Source organism: Cydia strobilella, chromosome 2, assembly GCF_947568885.1.
Source record: "Cydia strobilella chromosome 2, ilCydStro3.1, whole genome shotgun sequence".
Taxonomy (NCBI): domain Eukaryota; kingdom Metazoa; phylum Arthropoda; class Insecta; order Lepidoptera; family Tortricidae; genus Cydia; species Cydia strobilella.
In genome coordinates, this window is record NC_086042.1 from 2,022,437 (window position 1) to 2,041,120 (window position 18,684).

Sequence of the window (18,684 nt, forward strand, 5' to 3'; positions counted from 1 at the left end):
GATAATAAAATTGCATACTATTTGCGTTATGTTGTGGAATTAAATTGATCGATTGACTTCGTTGCACCTATTTAGCCCGTAATTATCTAAAATCGTATGTGTTTTGCAAGGTCTGTCGAGGCCTTTAATTTTGCAGTTGACATAGGAAACTTAAGATATCTTAGACTTTAACCACGCTAACTTCCAAAAACTTGGCAGTAAGAATCAAGTAAGAATGCATACATATCCCTATAAGCTCCATACCTGACGTAGTACTTAGCATTTAAACTTCCGTTCCGTGTTCCGACTCTAAAAAGTAATTTACAATTAGAAAGATTAAAAGACCAAAACTGTCTGTCCAAAGAAAGGCTGAAAGATGACGAGCGATATATGGATAGCCTGAATGACTAGACAGAATTAAAATAGTTTAAGTGTGGTTTAAATTGATATTTTATTGATGATTTTTAAAAGCAAAGGATAGTGGAATAAAAACTTTTATTTTTATAGTATATTTAGATATGTCTTAGCACTAATTACATCTTAATTGTTAAAATAATTAAAATAAATATGTTTAACTAAGTATATCTATAATTTGGTTTTTTATTCTTCTATCGGACTTTCTATTATTTTGTCATCTTTCTTTTTCACATCTGTAGGGAGGGAAAATGCAACGACTAGACCACCTGGAACAATAAAAAAAAAATGCATTAATACAAAGGGTATCAACCTCGAAATGAGAGATGTTAAGCCGGAAACTCGAATACACCTTCATTGTGGCGTTCTACAGGTTCCCTGAATAAGTCGACGTATATAATAATAAAGGTATACTTATACGAGTTTCCAGCTTATTATCTCTCATTCCGAGGAAATCTTTAATTTTTCTACATCATACGTCAAAACAGGAAAAGCATTCATATATTTACTTGCAACCAGCACTACGTAACCACTTATCATAGGAGTACAGTAGTCTGCTAGTAGCTGGGCGATGAGCTGCACACTGAAGAAGCCGAACCCTCGCGCTACAACCACCGATAAACAGGTTGCCATACCCCTGAAAAAAAGTTACAAGAATGTCAAAGGACTGTCTCATTTCAAACATAGACAGAGAAAATCATACTATCTTTGTCTTATACTAGTACTAGCACCCAAAAGAAAAGGATGAGTATAGTGTTTTTGTTCTTATTTACTGATAATTTGGTTTGACCAACTATAATCAAGTATTGCAAAATAATTGGCGGGTTTCAATTTGGAGCGCTGGTCACCCTGACTGTAAGCGTTTATAGCGATTGATACTACTATGAGTACAAATTTCAAACTAAAATTCTATGTAACATTAATTTTAATAAAGAAACAAAATTTCAGATTATAAATAAATAATATTTGAATTTGAATATTTAATTTTTTATCCTGGATTTAATCGATAAACGAAAAATATATTTATTTCAAATCTCAAAGTGTAACGCGTTTACAAAGAATGCCATTAATGACAGCGGCAAATTAGATTTATTCAAAACATAATTCAATCTTGTCTCAATGAATTCGTTACATGTTATGTTATAACTTATAGTTTAGTTAAATATACAAACCTTAAGTATGTAGGATTCAACTCCACCAAGTAAGTATTAACATTGCCCAATATCAGTGCCACATACAAAAATATATAGAACAACGCAATGCTTAAAAGTGGAATTTTCACAAACAGCAAGGTGACTCCTGCCAATGCTGAGATGACGAAGACTAATAGTGTCGTTCTCTTCTTTCCAAGTGGACCAACTATAAACGAGAGCAGGACATTGAGAGTTCCTGATGCTCCGGAGTAACACATCACGGCGTAAAGAGTGAGAGATTGAATAACATTATCGCAGTCTGTTGTTGATTCCTGAAAAAAAGTTCAATAAATTCTATATTTTCGTAACAAAGGGAATGCCATATAGTTTGGTTACGGGCGCGGATTCAACGAATTCGAATTCTGTTTCCCGGGAACATGGGAAACTTGAACCATGGCTACAACGACATACTTAAAGCACAGGGCGGACACGCTATACATCAAAAATCACTTGCGTTTCTATGTGTGAACGGCACGTCTGTACACGCATCATGCGTCATATAGTGTAAGTTGCTTAAAAATAGTTCTGAGCGGCCGGCAAACGGCCGTCAATCTGCTGTCGCGGGGCGAGGTAATTCGAGTCGGGGCGGGGCGGTGCGTGGCCGTTCTGTATGGTAATACTTATTACTTATTCTGTGCTAAAAGTTAAAAGCTCGTTCAGTTTTGAGCTGGATATGACCCACAGGTCAAACGCCAAAGTGTCGCGATAACAGATGGTACGAAGTCTCGTGACTATTTTCATACATCATTTATTTTCAGTTTCGAATAGCGTTTTCTATCGACAAGTGCCATCTAGGCTAGCCCCCCAGTAGGCCGAGCACATGATTGGCGCGACAGTATCTCGCCGCGAGATAGACTACCTGTCTTTTACAAACTGTATGAATTAAAAGGGGACGGGTAGTCTTATGTCGCGGCGAGATACTCTCGCGCCAATCATGTGCTAGCCCGGCTGGGGCCCATTTCTCGAACGGTATGAGTCTAATATTATTAGTGCGTTGCCATGGTAACCCATACGGCTTGACAGTTCGTGGACTAATAATATTAGTCTAATATCGTTCGAGAAATGGGCCCCTTTTCTAAGTTTTACTTACGGAGCTGGAAGATAAAGCGGCTTTACTCGCCACAGTGCAGAAGGCTTGTCCAGAGCTGTCATCACCGTTGAAGTATGCGTTCGTCATTGTTGGCACCCACATCGTGTAGCCCGTGGACCTGAAAATATTTCGTTATTTACTAAAGCCTGACCAGGAATATATGATCACGCGCCATGTTGCGGAATTTCATTGGAACTAAATTTTTCATACCTACTGTCACCACATACATGAGAATAACAGCGGCCTCTTGACAATGATCATATATTTCTGGTCGGGCTTTAAATACTAGTTAGGGTTCCGTACTCAAAGGGTAAAAACGGGACCCTATTACTAAGACTCCACTGTCCGTCTGCCACCAGGCTGTATCTCATGAACCGTGATAGCTAGACAGTTGAAATTTTCACAGATGTATTTCTGTTGCCGCTATAACAGCAAATACTAAAAACCGGCCAAGTGCGAGTCGGACTCGCGCACCGAGGGTTCTACTTTTTAGTATTTGTTGTTATAGCGGCAACAGAAATACATCATCTGTGAAAATTTCAACTGTCTAGCTATCACGGTTCATGAGATACAGCCTGGTGACAGACTAGACAGACTGACAGACGGACAGCGGAGTCTTAGTAATAGGGTCCCGTTTTTACCCTTTAGGTACGGAACCCTAAAAAGTACGGAACCCTCGGTGGGCCAGTCCTACTCGCACTTGTCCGGTTTTAATTTAGTATCAGCCCGTAATCAAATTAAAGTAAAACTTTTTGTATAGAATATGCAAATAAATTTAAAATTCTTACGTCATATAAGCGCACAGTAGAATGTAGTACAGTTTCAAGTTGTTCTTGAGAAGTGGCGGCTTAAACAGTGGCGCCGTCTGCTGCCACATTCGACGGAAGAATGATGAAGCTTCAACTTGGAGACACTCTTCCATGTACACCACGTCCACCTGAAGACAAGGTTACGTGGTATACTCATATGGAACCGACGGTCCGATGTCTGAGCATCCCTGCTGTGCCTAGCCAAGGTGACATTCGTTTTTGCTAAGATAACAAAACGCTTTGTGTCTCTTTATCATTCTTCCGTGTAGCAGTGACAGTTGAGTTTCGTCCGCTACGGAGCGTTAACGATTGGCATGATGGCTACGCACCCAGTTAAGACAAGAAACCCAATGAAAAGAAAAATGTATTTAATTATTATTACTACTCTAAAGAGACATCCGCTAGTTCCTTAAACACTTACAGGAAACGTCTTCCCAGCCGTATTCCACGCATGCATGCTCCTCAGCACCTCCACCGCCTCCTGCTCTTGGTTCTTGCTGAGCAGGAACTTGGGGCTCTCCAGCAGCACCAGCATGCCCAGGCAGCCGATGATGCCAGGCACGCTGATGATCTGCATCAGCAGTCGCCACGGCCGGTAGTCCAGGGACAGCCAGGAGATTTGGTACCGGAAGGTCAGGCTGAAGACTGGGATGGCAAATACTGTTGGGGAAAAGCAAGATTATTTCAATAGAATGGAGTTGTTACTGTTCAGAGGTAAAGCATGAACAACGGGTATAATGAAACACGGGGGGCAGCTGGCAGATATAATTTATTTTATATATTTATGTACTAGCGACCCGCCCCGGCTTCGCACGGGTTACATAAAACCTTTACAAATTATACACTAAAACATTCCTCAAGAATTACTCTATTGAAAGGTGAAAATCGCATCAAAATCCGTTGTGTAGTTTTAAAGATCTAAGCATACATAGGGACAGACTATGAAGCGAAGTAAGTAATGTTTGACGATCATGATGAGAAGAGAAACATTTTGACGTTGACGCAAATTTATAGTGTAATTTTTATCGTGAAATAAAACCTAATCTAATCTAATGAATTGGTACGAGTTGAATGGGAGCTAGTGAAGATCGCTATGCCCCACCGGACCCTCCGGAAAGCAACAGGATATAATACGAATGAGAATGAGAAATGACAATACTAGTCGAAGAACACACCACAGATTAACTGAGTAAAACTTAAGGATCATAAACCACAAAGGTTCTCAATCTCAAAGTGTGGTAAGTACGCGAACCTCCACAGAAACTATGTCGTTTGTCGACGGCGTGCTGGAATGAGACCATTGCTCACCACAAATGATGAACTGCACCAGCATGGTGGCACTGGCCATGAGGAATATGAATCGACTTCGATGTCTCGCAGGCGTGGTCTCACCAACCAGAACAAAGGCTGCTGCATTCGCTGAAGATGTACTGAAACAATTATTATGATCATTGGCTTATAAAATCACAAATACAGGTAATAATTCCATTATTTGATGCTCTTCATTGCAAAAAGAACCTTCTTCAGAGCTATCAGAAGTCATGCTTCACACTGGAGCAGTTACTACTTGAGGAACTTCAACACCTCTAGGCGCTGGAGATCTCCAGGAGAATGCAGCTGGGATGGGCAGCATTCAAGAAACTAGCAGACATACTTAAATCTGATAACGTTCCACAATGCCTGAAAACTCGCCTCTAATCAATTTGTCCTGCCCACCATGACATACGGTGCCGAGACATGGACACTCACAAAGGAGGAGGCTGTGCATAAAATACGAGTAGCACAGAGAGCGCGCCATGCTCGGCATCAAACTTCAAAACCGAGTGAGGAATGTCGAGATCCGACGCCGCACCAAGGTGCGAGATGTGGGTGACGTCATTACCAAGCTTAAATGGAGTAGGGCGGGACATGTTGCCAGGCAGAGTGATGACAGGTGGACCAAAATGTTGACGGATTGGTGGCCGCTTTCGGATGAAAGAAGCGCCTGGCGTCCGTTGGCTCGTTGGGTGGATGACGTTCGAAAAATCGCAGGGCACTTTTGGATGAGACTAGCCCAGGACAGGGATAAGTGGCGTACACGAAGAGAGGCCTATGCTCAGCAGTGGGCGTCTAAAGGCTAAATGATGAGGCGCTGGTAACCAGGAGCCATGCTTGCAACCAGGTTAAGAACTGCTTCGATGGATATAGCCAGTCAGTAGCAATCCAATCCAATGCATAAAACAGAACCATCACTTATAAAGTTACCTGATTGAGAAATAAGTAATTACTTACAATCCAGCAGAGAGGAACTTCAGTATCGCCAGACTCCGGTAACCAGGAGCCATGCTTGCAGCCAGATTGAGAACTGCTCCAATGGGCATCGCCAGTAGCAGGGTCCAGCGGCGGCCGCGAGTGTCCGCGCATAGGCCCCATGCGTATGAAGACACCATTACACCTGAGAAGTATGGCTGGTAAGAACACTGGAAGATGTGAGTAGGGGGCGTAGGGGCGTATTTTAATAAGCCACAAGACACAATTCTTTCTACAAGTCTTAATCGGAAACACTGGCCAAAACGCCCCTCGCCAAATGCGCGTCCAACGCTCATTTACAAATGAAAATTTGTATAAGTATTGTAGCTGTTGTTGTCCGGAGTGATGCACAACATAAACATGCTGTCCGACTTCGTTGATAAAGAATGGAAATTTAGTTTAAGCACAAAGTAAGTACGGCGGGAATAGTGCGTTTTGGATTTAATTCTCTTTCGCGAACAACCACATTAGTATTTTATCTGTTTTAAATTGCTGAGTGCCATCTGTAGTCCAAGTTTGCACATTTCGGTTACACTCTTCGCACAAGCTCTTCATTTTCAAGATGAGAAAACGGGACAGTGTTATCGAGCGCGGGAATGTGTTAAAAGTTAAAACTGTACACATATAGGTATTCATATTTAATATAATGGGACTTGTCGAGTTTACGATAACCGACCTATGAGAGGCACAGCAGACAGCAAACCCTGCTGACTAGTAGAGAGCGCCAGGTCACAAGCTGCTGCTGGCAGGATCACTGAGAAGCCGAAGATGTCCAGGTACATGGCTAGGATTAGGAGGCAACATGAGCTCAGCATTGCCATGTTGTATTTTCCAAAGCCTGCAACATCAAGTTGGTTAAGGTCGGTAACCCATATGTTTTCTTTATCTAAAATCTTGTAAAATTTTCTTGAAATTTCCGAGTACTTTCTAACTTTTTGGAAACTTTTTGTATCTTGCCCAAATGCACATCTGTAGTAAATATTACTTTAGTTAAATAAGTATATTAAACTTACCAGTTAATTCTAACGCTGCATCAAATCCACATTTTCGACTAGAAACTCTCGTGTTATCCATATTGAACAAAACCACACAAAACTGTACTCGTATTTAATTCACTTTCTATTTTAACTTATTAAATTTAAAACTTTTTTTTTCGGATTATTTTTATTAGATACTGCTGAAATTCATCAACACTTCGGCTATGGTAGGTTTTTGTTAATATAACATTTTAACATAATATAAAATATTTTTAAAAAAATTGGAAAGATCTTTTCCAAATTTTGACCGTGGTATTATGTCAATTTTTTACACACTTTATAGCCGAATCGGCTTAATATTAGTGTAGTAATTGGTTAATTACTTAGTCGTAATTTAAAACTACATATTAATCTAATGAACAGATTACAACTGTTAAGAAAAACAACACCATATTTTCTTTTAATACCGCATTGAATTCAATGCACTGTAAGCACTGAAAAGGTGTTTACCTACGTGTTGAATCGTAGACAGTTACTAACAAACATACAAGCGTGACTTCAGTTAAATACTTCATTATTCCCATTCACTCTCCCTGATAAAGACTAAGATAGAGTAGAATGTAGAAGCGTCATTCTACAAAAATCTCATTACCCTGGCCATACCTATTAGCAAATTCTCAGATGCCACTTTATTGGCATCTCATTTTTGGTGACTGTGTAACCCGTGCCAAGTTCCATCTACAACCATATATCATCATCATCATTTGCTCTTGTCGGTGGAGTAATTGCCAGTCCTTTCTTTCCTGAGCCAGTCTTTTGATTTGCTCGTACGATGCATTCTCTTTTACTTGGCTCAGATATGTTATTCTAGGCTTTCCACTGCCTCTCGTCTTTTCAATTTTGCCTTCCAGGATGTACTACCATACCCATAACCATACCATAACCATATATATGGTGGCTAAAAAAAGTGCATTTCCGTTGCCAGGGAGGTTTTGGGATTATACTGAGCAACTTTTACTATGGGATCAACCCCGAAATCGCGAAAATAAATTTGACTGTTTCGTACATTTTGGCTGGTCCATTTTCTTTGGAAGGGTAATTTTTTTTCGCGATTTGTCGTTGGTCCCATAGTAAAAGTTGCTCAGTATAATCCCGAAACCTCCCTGGCAACGGGAATGCACTTATTTTTTAGCCAATCTCCTGGGAATATGTCAATTTGCGAATAGGTATAGCCAGGGGAATGAGATCGCTATAGAACGACCCAAAATTATGGCATCACATTTTGTTACTTCTAATTTCTAACTAGAGTCTGTGTGGAAAGAGAAGAGTTATAGCCTGTATTGGTCTCCTTATATTCCACGATTCTTCTGTTTCGGCACAATCAATTTAATTTAATTTGGGGACCGTAGGGCTGGCAGCTTCCTCGCATAGCGCATTAGTATTGCAATTCAGCGGGATAATGCTGCCAGCATCTACGGCACCTTGCCGAGGGGTGAATTTTTATTTTAGTTTAGGCTTCATCACCATCATCATCATCATCATGTCAGCCGATAGACGTCCACTGCTGGACATAGGCCTCCCCCAAGGCTCGCCACTCCGACCGATCTTGTGCCGCTCGCATCCACCGAATTCCGGCGACCTGTAGGCCTCCAACAAGATGAAGCGACGACCTAGTGAAGTTTAGGTTTAGGATACTATAATTTAGTTACCATTACATTTAGTTTATAAGTTTTGATATCTTATCATATATTATCTTATCTTATCTTATCTTATCTTATATTTATTTGTTCCAATAAAAAATATACAATTTTTACTATAAAATAAGGCAGTTACTACTATAAAATCCAAGATATTTAAAATAATGTAAAAATCACCACACAATTTACCTATTGCCAAAGAGGATATAATAAGATAGAGCGGTACTGTCATAGTAAATTTTGTAACCACTGTAAATTCACTGCCATCTATCGACATACTTTAAAACTAAAAATGAAGATTTATAAAAATACGTGAAAATGTATTTAAATATGGATAACTGTTTTTTTTATTTGCATTAATTATTTTTATATGATTTTGACCCACGTTCTTTCACTGATATGCGTTAAAATTGTAAATAACAAACGAAACCGTCAACGCCCTCTATACGAGAGTAGGCCAAAGGTAGTGGCGCCATCTAATCGAGAATCAAATTTTCGTGATTTTCGAGGCACGTTTTTTTCCTTAGACTGTATCCATCTATTACGGAGTTATATCTATCTTTGACTGTACTTACTTCTGCAAGTGGAGTATGAGTACAAACGCAAGACTTAAAAGCGATGAAAGAGCCTGTAGACGGTCTTCTCCAGGTAGCAGTGACGTCAGCGACGTCATAATGAGGTCTTTACGACGTCATTATAATAAATAAAAAAAATAATTTTCAGACAGTTACAGTCCATAGTTGTTAGTATTAACTTACAGGCTATGTTATGTTACAGAACAGAATTATGACGTAACGGATGTCATAATGATGTTTAATGCTACCTGGGTCTCCACATTGACCTTAACGAATCGTTTTGACGTTTCACAGAGAGTAGCTGTTTGGCTAGTCTAGTTACAGATCATTACTCTATGAAACCAGGAAACAAAAATACCTAAGCGTGTCATTGAAGCCACTTGAGGTTATCTCTAGTGGTTATTATTCAGTTTAATCACGCTGTTAATAATCAATAATCATCGGTGTATCCCCAGTACTTAAGGATCGAGTAGTTTGGTAGAAATTCGAGTGGGGAATATATAATTTTGAAGTCGGAATTCATAGGAGTTTTAACTAATTTCTTTTTCCTGATTTTTGACTTCATAATACGTATAGGGTGTATTAAGGGCCCCACTGACTATCAGTCCGCCGGACGATATCGGTCTGTCAGTTGTTCGGAGCTGTCAAATTTTTGTTCTAACTGACAGGCCGATATCGTCCGGCGGACTGATATTTAGTCAGTGGGTCCCATTAGGGTCATTCCGAATACTTAACATATGAAAAAAAGTTACGAGTATTCCGTCAAATTACTATCCTTCCGACAATTTTAAGTAGTCGGATTTACCCGAACATACCTTATTCTATTTTAAATTTAAATTTGGGAAAGAAGTGCATGTTTTCGGAATCGCAAGTGCCATAGAGTAACTTATACTAGAGCGTTACTGTCATAGTAAATTTTGTAACCCCAGTAAATTCACTGCCATCTGTCGACACACTTTAAAACTAAAAATAAATATTTATAAAAATACGATAAAATGTATTTAAATATGGATAAATGATTTTTTAATTTGCATTAATTATTTTTATATGATTTTGACCCATGTTCTTTCACTGGTATGCGTTAAAATTATAAATAACAAACGAAACAGTCAACGCCCTCTATACGAGTGTAGGCCAAAACTAGTGGCGCCATCTGATCGAGAATCAAATTTTCGTGATTTTCGAGGCACGTTTTTTCCTTAGACTGTATCCATCTATTACGGAGTTATATCTATCTTTGGCAAGTGCAGTAGGAACTACTGTCACAGAATAAGTAATAGTATTACTTATCATACAGAACGGCCACGCACCGCCCCGCCCCGACTCGAATGCCCTCGTCCCGCGACACCAGATTGACGGCCGTTTGCCGGCCGCTCAGTACTATTTTTAAACAACTTACTCACACTATGACGCATGACGCGTGTACAGACGTGCCGTTCCGCCCTGTGCTACTGTGAAACCTTGGAGGATTAAGTCCTCGGCAAGCTCAGCCGAATTTCACCTTCCCATACAAACTGAGTTTTGTTCTCATTTTAAAACTACCTACGTGTGTGTTGGTTTGTTATGAAACTTTGCACATACAATGACATGAAGGTATAAGGTATATATATCTAGGTCTGTAATTAGTTTATATAACTCTAGTATATACCTATAAAACAAACGATATAGAGCAAAAACAAGTTTTGTATGAAAAACTTAAATTCGCTGTATTTTTTTAACTATTGTATCTGAACCTACATAAACTAATTACAGACCTAGATATACCTTATCCTATTGTAAGTACACAGTTTCAGAGCAATCTAGATAGTCGTTTTAAAATGAAAACTACGTTTGTATGGAGAGCCGAGCTTGCCGGGGACTCTTAATAAATAATAAGGGAATAATTTATAAATAAGTAACAACAATAGTTATTTGTGCAACAAGAGAGGAAAGTTGGTTTTTCTTGCGAGTGTTTATTTTGAGTCCCGAGAAAGCGAAAAATTCTATAATTGAATCACGAGCGAAGCGAGTGATTCTAAGGTAGAATCTTGAGCGTAGCGAGGGACTCAAAAACACGAGATGTAAAATAACTTTTCTCTCGTGTTGCACACATAATTTTTCACCTCAGTAGTGAGAACATATTAAAGGTTAAAATGTATTCCGAATTACACAGAATAAACAGAAAAAAAAAGTATTATGTACGATACGATACGATACGATACGTTACGAGACCGGACCGGACCGGACCTGACCGGACCGTACCGTACCGTACCGGACCGGACAGTACAGTACCGGACCGGACCGGACCGGACCAGACCGTACCGTACCGGACCGGACCGTACCGTACCGGACCGTACCGTACCGAACCGGACCGGACCGAACCGGACCGGACCGGACAGTACTGTACCGTACCGTACCGTACCGTACCATAAAAAAAATGTAATAAAAGTATGAAGTTCATGGCCTTCACTAAATTAAAAAGCTACATTGTTTCACTCCCTGGAGTGAGGAAAGTCGCACTTTCCTCACTCCAGGGAGTGACGAAAGTAGGCTTGTTCGAGCTGCTGAGGTGAAAATTTAATTCTTAACAAGAACGCAGTTACTGCCTCAGGTTAGTCTATACTTCTATAGAGTGATATTTAAAATAAAATACTTAAACCCCAACGTAATGAAACAAATGAATAGATTTTTTTTTGATAAAACATGTCTAAGAACTAGCGCTAAAAAACCTACTTTAAAAAAAACGCAATAAATCGGTTTACCCGTTTAAGAGCTACGGTGTCACGTGTCACAGACAGACACACACAAAGCAAAATTTTTAACACTCCTCTTTTTCGTCGGGGTACTTAAAACAAAGTTTCTTATAAAATCGTCAACAAAACTAATCCAAAACTTTATTTTAGGGGTTGCCTAGGGTGGCAGCGACAAACTATAGCCGTCCTATTCACACGTGGTCGGAAAATCGATAACCTCCTACTTGTTCCTCGTACCCTGGTAATTCTGACTAAAATGGCGGATCCGTCACATCTCCTTTGCCTTCAAAACCCCAATATAATAGACATTTCGAAGATTCGATTAGAACCATTCATTTTTGGCGGGAAAAGACCCTCTAGAAATGGGGAGAACCTTTAACATTTTCTTAGACCAATACACAGGAAAAAAGTGTCTATGAAGAAACATGAAAGAAATAAGAAAAAGCCACATTTTCTTTTGATATTTTCTTTAATTAACATTCTTAAACCTTCTACCATTAAGATTTCCAAATGGAAAACAGTTTGAGATCTGTTCAGACAAGTTTCCACGACATCTGAGGTACTAGGGCCATATGATATTCGAGAGGTTTGCCGCATTCTTTTACGAGGATTCGCGAAAGAAAATCTATTTCATGATACGGCAATTCTAATGCATGATATCTTAAACGTTTCTAAGAAAACTATGATTACTTATACTATTTGATTTTCTTTAAAAGTATTCAGAATACAATGAAATAAAAGAAATAATATTAATATAACGTACTGCGATGTCGGCGATTAATTTCTTGCGGTTTCAGTCTTGCAAGTGCGTGCTCTTATGAAGCATGCCGTACGTTACACTTTCTGCGGTTCTCAAACCGCAAGAAATTAATCGCAGTGCGTTCTGCCTAAATAAAATAGTTCAAAAAATACCCTATCGCCCGCGGCGTGATTCGTATCTCCATTCCTAACCCCTGGGGGTGAGAAAATCGATACGCCAACGCATGCGTGCAACGCCTAGCTACGCCATGTCTTCCACGATATGTGCTCCTGGTACCGCCGCCCACAATATCTGAAATTTTCCTGCCCTCCTCCAGGTTTTCCCGGATGTAGACCTTCGACTTCCGTTCTGTAGGGCGGTCTGGAGTTTCCTGGATTTCAGATTATCTGGTTTTCAGGTTGTCACGAGTGCGCATTTTCAGTGCGCAGAGCAACAAGTGTCTTGAATGGGCTCCTTGATACGTTGTTGAAGGCACGCGGTGAAACACGTGGTGCGCCATGAATTGTTTCTACATTGTGTTTTTCCACCGGTGACACAGTATAGAGACTTTAAAAAAAAGAGGTTAAGGTTAATTTTTATTTGTTACCTCAGAATTTAGAAAACGCCAAATAGTTACAATACTGATCAATAATACCCCAAAACGGCTCAAACAACTAAACAACTTTTTTCCTTAGGTAGTTTAATTTAACCAAAGAGGATATAATACGATAGAGCGGTACTGTCATAGTAAATTTTGTAACCACAGTAAATCTATCGGCACACTTTAAAACTAAAAATGAAGATTTATAAAATAACGATAAAATGTATTTAAATATGGATAAATGTTTTTTTTATTTGCATTAATTATTTTTATATGATTTGACCCATGTCCTTTCACTGATATGCGTTAAAATTGTTAAATAACATAAACACGTCAACACCCTCTATACGAGAGTAGGCCAAAGGTAGTGGCGCCATCTGATCGAGAATAAAATTTTCGTGATTTTCGAGGCACTTTTTTTTTCTTAGACTGTATCCATCTATTACGGAGTTATATCTATCTTTTTGACCAATAACTTCAATCAATCAATCAAATGTTTTATTCGTGATAAACTTAGAACTAAAATTACATACAAAAGTATAACTAAAGCTATAGGAACTTATAAAATAGGTAGGAGTTGAAGGTTACCACGAAATGGTCTCGCCTCAGCATAATGCTGACCCGAAGGTCAGCGCTGATCTTCCGGCGGGTGGATAACTTTGAACGTCGGTACATTTACGTACCTACAGTTACGCTCAAAAGACGCTAATGTGTAAGATCCACATTAATCATGATCATGAGCTAAAGATTTAATGTTCAGCGAAAATTTGAGGTTTATTTTATTTTATCTTAAGTAAATAAAAATCATATCTAATAGTTTAAATAATTTATTAATATCTGTCCCTATATAATTTTGCTATAATTAACTATGAGGTACAGTCGCCATCAGATATATCGGAGCGCCCGAGGTGCTCACAAATATCTGAACACATCTCTATTGTCAAGGCGTTAGAGTGCGTGTTCAGTATTTTGAGCACCTCGGGCGCTCTGATATATCTGATGGCGACTGTACAATGTTTGTGAACAAATAACAAGTGCATGTAACATAGTGCTTATTACTATAAATTAGAACAGTCATACTAGCTATAGTAATTACAATTAAACTAATATATTAAGTACTTAGGCCTCATTCTCATTAGCGCTGTTTCAACGCTCGTTAAAAATGCGTTTGAATGACACAAATGTGTATTTATTCACACGATGGCGGTAGCGCTTTTTATCAAGCGTTGTTGGATTATCAACTTTAAGCCTTGGTATTTAAATCGAATCTAGCGTGCGGGCAGATTCAAGCGGTTTTTTAACGCGCGTTGAAAAAGCGCTCGTGAGAATGAGGCCTTACATTTATAAGTACAAAAACATCACAGAACATTCATTGCTAGGTGTAAAAATATCATTATAATATTTATTGACAGTCGTTCAACACAATTTGAACGTTAAGTCAATGATACAAAGTATTTTTTTCAATACACTAGGTGTCAGATACAACGTCGCATAAATTGCCATATTATGCCCTGACATAAAATAATAAATAAATAAATATTATAGGACATTCTTACACAGATTGACTATGTCCCACGGTAAGCCCAAGGAGGCTTGTGTTATGGGTACTCAGACAACGATATATATAATATATAAATACTTAAATACATAGAAAACATCCATGACTCAGAAACAAATATCTGTGCTCATCACACAAATAAATGCCCTTACCGGGATTCGAACCCAGGACCATCGGCTTCACAGGCAGGGTCACTACCCACTAGGCCAGACCGGTCGACGAAGTCGAATAAAAGTACCTCTTTATTTGTTTTCCTACTAAAATATCTACTTATAAGTACGAGTATATAATTCTAAGTGTATTTATTTCTAATTCAATTTACTATCCGCTACCTGCTAATCATTCGTGGGCACTTTAAATTTATCGGTTTAACAATCTGTGACAGTTTTAATAAAATAAATGCATTTATGTATTTATAGTTCAGATATGTATGGTACAGATGTTGAAAATTATCCATACACGACCTTATTTATGTATTAACAGTTGCATAGTTACTTTTGCATTGCATTGTACCTGGTTTATAAAATTTAACTAATCGAATCGAAAAAAAGCTGATATTCCTATATCATAATAACTATGGCGTAATAAAATTATAGTAACTTTTTCATAAATTGTAAAGTGTCTACAAGTAGGTGCACCATTTTTTTAATGGGTTGGTATCTTAAACGACTGCCCAAAAAATTTGTGCATTGTTAAACTTTTTAAAAGCCCAAGTTTAAAGTACTTTTCACCACACCAACGCGAGGAAAGTACTAACTGTAAAATACCTATATATCAAACAAAATCAAACAATAAACAAAGCCAAATGAACGTTATTAAATATTTATCGTTCAAATCAAAATCATCATTTAAAAGTCAATTCTACCAGCCAACATAAGAAAACAACTCGAAATTTGCATCAATTTACTTTGTCCCACATGTGGATAAAATGCAACTTTCTCATTAGTTTGAACAATCAAGAGAGCCTTTACCAGGCGGAGTGTTGAAAAGTATTTTTTTTACTTTTAAGCGTATTACAGTTTTAGATATTTTACCAACCTTTTATTTGCTTCTTCAACATTTTAGGGTCAGCGTGAATCGTATCGGAATAAGGGCGTCGCGTGCGTCAACCCTCAATAATGGACCCCTCATATGCGTGGCGTCAAATGACCCCACGGTTGATTTTTATGATATATTTTTAGCATACGGCCCGCCTGATGGTAAGCAGTTACACACCGGAGATATTAAACGCGTGTTGCCGACCCTTTAAAAACCTGTACACTCCTTTTTTGAAGAACCCCATACTGTAGCCCATCGGGAAAACCTCGGCAGGGAGCTCATTCCACAGCCGAAGCGTACACGGGAGGAAATTCCTCTTAAACAGCACAGTACGCGACCATTAGCCTGATATAGCTTAAGAGAATCGAAATATAATAAAATAGAAGAGGAGTACTAATTGGACATCTGCTACGACACGATCTGTTCCTTAAGAACATCATAGAAGGAAAAATAGAGGAAAAGAGAGGAAGAGGAAGACCGAGACAAAATTATTTCAACCAAATAAAAGAAAAGGTTCAGGTCGTGTCATAGCAGAAGGTTAAGGAGTTGGCAGAAGACCGGACGAGTTGGAGATTGCTCCACCGACAAGAGCACAGCTCTTAAATAAGAAGTTTTTTTAATTATTACTTATGTAAGGCCAGGATTACACTTGTAAGTTTTACTTACGTAAGTAGGGGCAGAGCTATTTGCTAGAATGAGATAACGATATTCATATCTCATTCTGTAGTATAGCTGTGTCCCTACTTACGTAAGTAAAATTTACAAGTGTAATCCTGGCCTTAGTAAATATTTTCGGGTTCATAAAAGGGAGAATCTAGCTGGGTTGGGCGGCATTCAATAAACTAGCGGACATCCACAAACCCGTTAATATTCCACAATGCCTGAAAACTCGCCTCTTTAACCAATGTGTTCTGCCCACCATGACGTACGGTGCCGATACATGAACGCTCACTAAGGAGGCTGTGCATAAAATCCGAGTGGCAGAGAGGACCGAGTGAGGAATGTCGAGATCCGACGTCGGATGCGTCATTACTTTTTAATTGTTCCGCTGTATTTTCATTAGGTTCTAGTACAGGATTTCTGCTTAAGCAGCCGGCTTCTAAGTTTTCCTTTCCCGAAAAATATATATTTTATTTTAGTCATACTGTGATAGAATAATTTAAATCACCTAAGAAATTAATAATAACATGCACCGAACATCGCATAGTCGCGCTCCTGGCGTTTTGTATGCTATAAATTAAAATATAAGAAATTTATTGACGCTGCAAAAATAGATATTTATTTATAGATATTCAACTGTCATACTATTAACTATTAGGGTGCTTGCTGTACAGATAGCCCCCTTTGCAGGGCATGCATGGAGGCAGAAGAGACAGCCGCCCACGTCATCCTCGAATGTCCAGCGGTGGCAGAATACCGGGCACAATACCGGGCACAATACCGGGCACAATACCCAGAAGTCGTCGGCAACATCAAGGGTCTGCTAGGCTTCCTGGAAGAGTTGGGTTGGCAAGAATAGTGCCGTCAACCCATCACGCAAAATAGGCGCAATATATGACGTCGAGTTGCGGAAACCAAGCCCGCGAAAACCTAATAACCTATAGCGTGCTTGCTACTTTTCAACATATTCCCACAGAAATTCTTTCACCTTGGTCACAGAATAAACAATAGTACTAGGTACAGAAGGTTCACTCTCTAACAAAACGCGTCTATTACGAGCAAGCGTCCGCTCCGTTCCATAGCGGTGCGCGGCAACTACTACTGCTAGACACCAAAATTGGTGTGGCCCGCATGTACTTGTAGCAACGCGACGAAATCACGAAGTGAGCCACGCCTGTCGTGGTATCAAAAGACACGACGCCATCTTTTGCTCGACCTCTACCAACGCCTATACAACAGCCTCCTAAAATCCAGGTTAGATCTAAGGATCTTACCGCGAACATCGAAAATCATAATTTCGTTATCTGCTTCTCTATCGTCCATATTTGAGCGACAGAGAGGCAAATAGACGAACAAACGAAGTGGTTCGTGGTTATACTGTTATGGACCGCTTCATACTGGTTCATGGGTTTCATTTTGGGCCGGTGCTACGCTCTTTTTGGTATGTCTTACGCGTGTCTTTTTTCCTGGAAGAGTTAGGCAGACTGCGCAGCATGCTGAAAAAGGGAAATTGGAAAGTTTTGTTAAGGGAACTCTACAAATATAACATGTAAAACTTTAGCTTTTTGAACACATATTAAATCACATTTACAACCGGGTCTATTTAGAGAATTTATTTACACAAATCTCTGGTTTGACATTTTACTGGGACATCAGTTAGCCGCGACCACGACCAGTGAAACCTGTGTCAAAACGTTGGTAAATAAAGGTAACAAAATAAATTCGCAATAAACCCGGTTGTAAATGTGATTTAATATGAACTCTACATACAAATACCTAATGCAGGCACATCTATTGTGATTGATATTTTCTTTTATAGTAACTCAGAATATGGAGCAAATGCCCTGTTTTCGACAACACTTTACAAACGGTTTTCAAATTTGGTAAAGTGACTGATGAAGACCATAGAGTGATTTTAAAGCCGGGAAAGGTATAAATAGAGGACTTTTGACTAGGTAATAAGACCGGTATTTCTGTATTCAAAAAGCATCATGGTACTTACCGAGTAAAAGACCTCCGAAGAGATAGAAACTGATACCGCAGTTGACCCTCATGAATACGCCGATGAGGTTGGAGCCCACCACAGAACCGACACGGCCCATCATCATGGACAAGCATATTGCCATAGCCCTGTAATTAAAACATAATAATTTTAAGAGGAGTATACGTGGCACTTTGGCATGAGCCAAGATCGGACAATCAGCTTTTCCGCTTCTTTAATGCGGCCTGAAAAAAGGGGCTTGCTGGCCGAATTCAGCCCCTGAAATATACGAGCGTTTTTCGACTTAAAATACGTGAGTGACCCGTTATTAATATATTTAAAATATATACGG

At 39.1% G+C, this 18,684-nt stretch overlaps 2 protein-coding genes across 4 annotated transcripts in view; both read right to left on the reverse strand.

The window, feature by feature from the left end:
* Nucleotides 1-396: 396 nt before the first annotated feature.
* LOC134755359 (synaptic vesicle glycoprotein 2A-like) lies at nucleotides 397-7,195 on the reverse strand. Its single transcript, XM_063691896.1, has 10 exons — nucleotides 6,788-7,195; nucleotides 6,451-6,612; nucleotides 5,757-5,919; nucleotides 4,794-4,915; nucleotides 3,907-4,145; nucleotides 3,465-3,613; nucleotides 2,677-2,794; nucleotides 1,566-1,858; nucleotides 903-1,030; nucleotides 397-662 (listed from the first exon to the last, which is right to left on the reverse strand). The coding sequence occupies exons 1-10, from the start codon at nucleotides 6,846-6,848 to the stop codon at nucleotides 580-582; spliced, it is 1,518 nt and encodes a 505-aa protein (XP_063547966.1). The 5' UTR covers nucleotides 6,849-7,195; the 3' UTR covers nucleotides 397-579.
* A 9,535-nt stretch (nucleotides 7,196-16,730) lies between these two features.
* LOC134755351 (uncharacterized) overlaps nucleotides 16,731-18,684 on the reverse strand; it is a 33,549-nt gene continuing 31,595 nt past the window's right edge. For all 3 annotated transcript variants that reach the window (XM_063691879.1, XM_063691881.1, XM_063691880.1), the window contains exons 10-11: nucleotides 18,354-18,481; nucleotides 16,731-17,847 (exon numbers count right to left, since the gene is read on the reverse strand). In XM_063691879.1, the coding sequence (XP_063547949.1) occupies nucleotides 17,744-17,847; nucleotides 18,354-18,481 (232 nt within the window). In that variant the 3' untranslated portion in view covers nucleotides 16,731-17,743. The remainder of the gene's footprint in view (nucleotides 17,848-18,353; nucleotides 18,482-18,684) is intronic.